Source organism: Otolemur garnettii, unplaced genomic scaffold, assembly GCF_000181295.1.
Source record: "Otolemur garnettii isolate 467f Iridium unplaced genomic scaffold, OtoGar3 scaffold00009, whole genome shotgun sequence".
Lineage (NCBI taxonomy): Eukaryota > Metazoa > Chordata > Mammalia > Primates > Galagidae > Otolemur > Otolemur garnettii.
Window position 1 is genome coordinate 6,389,403 of NW_003852404.1, and position 5,905 is coordinate 6,395,307.

At 53.5% G+C, this 5,905-nt stretch overlaps 1 protein-coding gene across 1 annotated transcript in view; it reads right to left on the reverse strand.

Annotated features, from left to right (window-relative positions):
- Window positions 1–265: 265 nt before the first annotated feature.
- Window positions 266–5,905, reverse strand: part of IGSF21 (immunoglobin superfamily member 21) — a 242,056-nt gene continuing 236,416 nt past the window's right edge. Inside the window, exons 7-10 of the mRNA XM_003783853.1 lie at window positions 2,192–2,277; window positions 1,629–1,821; window positions 1,228–1,266; window positions 266–494 (exon numbers count right to left, since the gene is read on the reverse strand). Coding sequence (XP_003783901.1) covers window positions 421–494; window positions 1,228–1,266; window positions 1,629–1,821; window positions 2,192–2,277 — 392 coding nt within the window. The 3' untranslated portion in view covers window positions 266–420. The remainder of the gene's footprint in view (window positions 495–1,227; window positions 1,267–1,628; window positions 1,822–2,191; window positions 2,278–5,905) is intronic.

Here is a 5,905-nt window from a genome sequence, read left to right on the forward strand (position 1 = left end):
TGTTATGCAGCATTATTGTGAAACAGCTGACAGTTACACTTAGCCCTGGGGAATCTTGGGTTTCATGAGTCTCTAACCACTTGCCACACCTGGTTGTTAGGACTTTGGTGAGTGATGAACTTCACTCTCCAACCCCCTTCATCTTGGGAGAGGTGCCTTCCATCTCCTTTGTCACCTCCCTCAGCTCCTGTGCCAGGACTGGATGCCAGGAGATGCCCAATTGCTGCCATTGAACAAATAAAAAATGCACAGCCACAAAGCAAGGTGGGGAAAATTGTTTGTTTTAATTAAACTGATTGAAGAAGCCAAGACACAGACAGAAAGATACTAAGAACAAGACTGGAAATAGTTTAGAAAAGAAATGAAAACCAATTGCGGAGATGTCAGTGCCCAGTGGAGAGGTGGGGGCCAGGCGTGCCTTCACGTCAGCTCCAGAACCACTGTCAGGGCAAGCACCAAGGTGAGCCAGGCGCCAGCAGGGCCAGATGCGGAACCTGTGCCAGGCAGCAGGGAAGAGGTCAGAGTCTGCACATCAGTCCCCATTCCAGTATGGCAGAGCATCAGGGTGCCCCACAAAGACCCTGGACTTCAGCATCAGGGTGAACTGAGTGGGTTCAAAGCCCAGCTCTGCCAGCTGGCCTGCCTACCTGTCCTTGACCCTGTCCCTGCCCAGGCTTGCTAAGCTGAGGTCAGGCTTGCTGGTGGCCATCAGGATCATCCAGTGGGGACCATCCTGGGAGCCTCTGTGGTGAATTGTGAGCCTGGCTCAGTGTGGGACAGCAGGGGTGGAGGGCCTGGGAGCAGAGTTTGGGTCCCTTGGGTTGTGCTCACATCAGGGCAATGAGTGGGGGCAATACCGGGAAGGGAATATAAAGGGACCCAGATGAGGCATCTGTCTGTGCTCCCAGCTGTCTTAGGAAGTGGTCCAGGGCCCCAGGACACAGCCCCCATGGTCAATGCTGGACACATCCTCCTGGGATTGGGACAGCCGAGCTCTGAGCTAAGAGAGATGCTATGTGCAGTGGGAGGGGTCCTAGAATTACAGCCAGCTGCTCAGGCATGGCAAGACCCCTGTACTATTTTAATGCCCATCCTTGACCACCCTTGACCTCAAATCTGCCTTACTAGAGGGTACATTAAAGGCCTGTCTGAAGTGTAGGGGAGGGGTGCCTGCAGCCCCAGAAATCACTCGCTTTTAAGCAAGAGGTCGTGAAGGCAGGGACTTACCGGTGGATTCCTCTGTTCCTCTTGGAATATTTGGGTTTTCTATTGGAAAGACACAGAAAGAGAAGCCAAAAGTGGATGATTCAGAACTCATGTGGCTCACGTGCCCTGTCTGAGGGCAGCCACACAGTTTCTCTGGGGGCTGGAGAAACTGAGAAAGGTCAAATAGTTTGCCCAAGGCTGCCCAGCTGCTAAGTGGCAGAGCTGGGATTTGAACCCAGAGTCTCTCTGAATTGAAATCTGCATAGTATCTGTATAGTTTTAACAACTGGGAAACACGGCCTTCCTGTGGGACTCCCTCTCAGGGCAAATGTAGGGCCCTTGCTGCTCCCTCTTCCTGGGATAGCACCCAGCCAGGGCTCATTCCGGGTCTCTCTCCCGATCCCAATCACACCCCCCCATACCGAACACGATGAGCCGGGTGTGGGTGTCAGTGGAGCCCAGCGGGTTCTGGGCTGTGCAGCGGTACATGGAGCCATTGAGCTCGGCGGGAACTCGTTCCAGCACCAGCTCCTTCCCATCGAACTCGGTGCTGCCATCCAGAAGGCGGCTCCCAACCCGCGTCCACGTGAACATGGGCTCCGGGAAGACCTCATTCTGTTGGCCAGAGCAGGGGAGAGTTGGATCAGAGCAAGCAGGGGGTCAGAGGCATTCCTGGCCAGGGCTGGCAAAGCATTCTCATGTGATGGGCTGGGCGTGGCTGCCCGGAACCCCAGGAGCAGAAAGAGCCTAGTGCCAGAGAAAACGTCAGGATTGATGAGCTGCGTCTGCTCCCAGTTCTGTGTGGGGGAGTGAAAGGTGCACACACCTCTTTACCATTCAGTTCTGCCACCACACAGATTGGGAGACTGTGACCCACTGTCTGTGGCTGGCGGTCAAGGGAAAGCTGTTGGAGAAGGCGACCAGGGACCTGGTGCCTGGTGGGTTCCCCTCCTCCACCCTCCCGGATGCTCAGAGAAGGGCTGACCTGAAATCCATGGACCAGAATCCTCACCGTGTCCCCTACCCGGGCTCTGCTGGGTGTCATCACGATTTTGGGTCCTTTGGGGGCAACTGTAGGGAGAGAAAGGCCAGGTCAGAGGGGTTTGAGGGGGGGAGGGGTGGCTAGCATGGCAAGGCAGGGGGAGCGCAGAGGACTTGGAAGATTGGAAGAGAAAGTTCTAGTGTAGCAGTCAGCATCCTTGGGATTGGCTGCTTCTGCACTGGGTACTCCAAGTATGCTCATTCATTCACTCACTCATGCCTGCGTTCCTTCAGGCACGTTCCCTAAGCCCTTCTCATGAGTCAGACCTTGCCTGGGACCTGGGGATTCAACAGTGTGCAGGACTCAGTCCCTGCCCTTGTAGGCTTCACACACCCATGGGGGAGAAAGACAAGCAACAGGGAGGTATAAGCCAGTGTGACAAGTGGCAAGACCAGGAAAGCCCAGCGGCCAGTGAGATCAAGGAGGAAACCGACTCAGGGGAGGTGATGCCTGGGAGACCAGCCCCTGCCAGTGTGAGAACCTGGTTCCAACAGCCAGACTGGAGGCTCCCGTGTTCCCCCGGCACTCTCCCTCTTGGAGGTAGGCTTTTTGCCTCCTTGTCCAGTTGAGTTAACAGAAGTCCATCCAGCGAGTCGCAAAGGGACTTGACAAAGGTCATTATTGTGAGGAGAGCAAAGCTAGCAGTTCAGGTCACCTGACTCCCAGGGAGTGCTTTTTCTCCTGGGTTAATCTTCCCAATGAGGTTTCTCTGGAGTCTCCAGGTGGGGCATGGACACAATGCAGGGAGATCTTCTCCCATGGGCCCAGCCTTCATCCTCCTTGCCTCTCTTCCTCACATCCCTATGCCCCTTCTCGTTCAAGCCCCTTTATGTCTCTGAGCTTGGGAGACAAGACGCCAATAGCACTCTATCCTATGAACAAAGCCTGAGACTATTTGGAGTACAGCATCCCCTGGGGATCGCTGGGTCTGGCCCCTCATGCTCAGTCGGGAAACAGCCCTGTGAACCGTAGAGAGGCATATCCAAGGCCGCCCGCAGAGCCAATTACCTGCTCTTCCTGACTTTCTGCTCAGGGCTCTTGTCCCTGGACAAATGCAACTATTCACCCATTCATTCATTCCTTCAGTCATTCACTCAACCGAAATGGTTGAGCCAACCTCTGATCAGGTTGGGGACACGGCAGTGAAGAGGCCACATGGAGCTCACACTTCAGTAGAGCAGAGTCAATTAGCAAAGAAACACGTGCAGAAATTTCAATCAGAGAGTGACAGTGCTCTACGTAGAGAATTAGACAGAAGTTGAGAGTGGAGAGAGTTAGTGGGTGACAGCCTGAGATGCGATCACCAGGGTGTCTCCTCCAAGGAGGTGACATTTAAGGTGAGATACGAAGCTCAGCTTCAGGCAGAGGGAACAGCCAGGGCATGGCCCTGAGGCAGGCCCGGGAGGGAATGGGGTTGGGGACAGGCCCTGTAGAGCTTCCATAGATGGCTGGAGGAAGGTGTGAGGGTGTTGTTTGCAGTGCCATACTCTGTGCAGCGCTGTAAACCTCTTCCAGGAGTGGCAGGGGAGGGAAAGCTTTATCTCTGCCCTTGCCTAGTCCCCGATTCTCTCCTTCCCACTCAGAGCTCTTCAGAGGAGAAATCAGAACGGCCAGCACATGTGGGTGGTCTTCCAGGCCCTGCCAGTATCATTCTCTGAGAACGAGGCCAAAGAACTATAAATTACACCTTGAGTAAGACATCTGAGTGCCACGTGGGGCAGAGGAAAGGATCCATGAGAAGAACAAGGTTTGCACAGAGGGGAAAGAAAGGCAGGGAAGGAGGAGGCTCCGTATTGAGTGCTTTATGCAGGATCTCATCTAACTTGCCAGCCTGGTTTTTTTGTTTTTTGTTTTTTGTTTTTTTTTTTTTTGCAGTTTCTGGCCAGGGCTGGGTTTGAACCCACCACCTCCAGCATATGGGGCCGGCGCCCTACTCCTTTGAGCCACAGGCGCTGCCCTACTAGCTCTTTTTTTTTTTATTTCAAATTAATATGAGGGTACACATTTTTAGGTTACACTGTTTTCAATTCTAAGATAAGGTTCAAGTTGGAGTTGAGCCCTTCACCCAGGGGGAAGGCTGAACACCCTCACATTGTGCACATCAGGTGAGATCCTGCCAAAAGATGGAGACTTTACAGCTTTTATGTTTACCTGGATGGAGTTGAAACCCACATTCTTCTTAGTAAAGTATCACAAGAATGGAAAAAAAGAACTTGCCAGCTTTTTGAGATTGTCATCATTAGGAAACAAAGGCTTAAAGCAATCAAGGCACTTTCCCGTCTTCCTCACTAACCCTCACGAGCTGCATACTGGCCCTGGGTCACTGAGGCTGTTCTTTGTCCTTGAAGTACTGCTGGGCTGGCATCCTCAGTGCAGCCAGCACAGGGTGCCAAAGGGCACCCTGCCCAGGAGGAGGCTGGACCCCTGGAGGGGCTGGGCGAACCCTCCCCTCCAGGTCAGATCTCTCACTCTCCACCTTTCTAAAGGGCCCCTGCTAACTCCATCAGGCCTGGGCCTGCTAACTAGGACGGGAGAGGGAATTGACATTTATCACCTGCCAAGCACACTGGACTCTGTTTGGGGATGTCATACTGAGGCAGGTTACCATGAAAATCATTTTGCCGGCCATAAAACTGGCCCTGCAGGAAGCCAGTGGCTTGGCTAAGGTCACACTGTAAGGAAGTGGCACAAGACGGACCTGATGGCAAGTAGGGCTTCAGAGGGAGGCTGGGAGCCCTGGGTAGGGGAGAGGCAGTGCCCTCTTCCTTCTGGGAAGCCCGTGTCTGGGTAGAGCTGACCCTGAGGGCACAGAGTGTGGGCAGTGGACGGGTCTGCTCCTCTCCCTTCCTTGAGCTCTCTCCTGGCAGCTGCCTACAGACAAGTGTCTCTGTGGCAGATGGCCCCTGGCTGTCTCCTCACCACTTCATCAAGATGTTGCTTCTGGAAGCTGAGCCAGCTGCTGTCAGCCTTTCCGTGCCCAACACCCCCAGGGGCGGCTCCTGACAGTCAGGGGCTGGGCCCCCTCCCGCTCCTAAACACAGCACTGAGAGTACCCAAAAGGAATGTCCTCAATTTCTGGGCTTTCCGTCCCCTCAACCCCTGAGCATGTCAAAAAAGCAGGAGTCCAGACACCCAGGATTGAGCCTAGCCCTCTATTTTCTGGTTATGTGACTTGGATGAGTCCATTCAATGTGTTGGGCCTCAGTTTTTTGTTGTTGTTTTTGTTGTTGCAGTTTGGCCAGGGCCCAGTTCCAACCCACCACCCTCAGTATTTGGGGCTGGCGTCCTACTCACTGAGCCCCAGGCCTCAGTTTTTTCACCTGTAAATGGGCAAGCAGACTACCCCTGGCTGGAGGAGATGCTCTGAAGATCTCAGTGGGGTAGAGAGATGAGACCACAATGTGAAACATGAAGTGATGCCCACCTGCTTGTGGAAAGCAAATGGTCCTGGTTATATACACTGCCCTCCTCCACTCTCCTGAGTATACTCATGTAAAGATATCACAGAGCAATCTCAGGGAAAAAGTCCTCTGGGTTACCCCCAGGAATTCTGGGTATTCATTAAGACAACCACTCACCCGCCCACCTACCCATCCATCCATCCATCCATCCATCCTATTAACTCATCTATACATCTAAATATCCATCCATCCATCC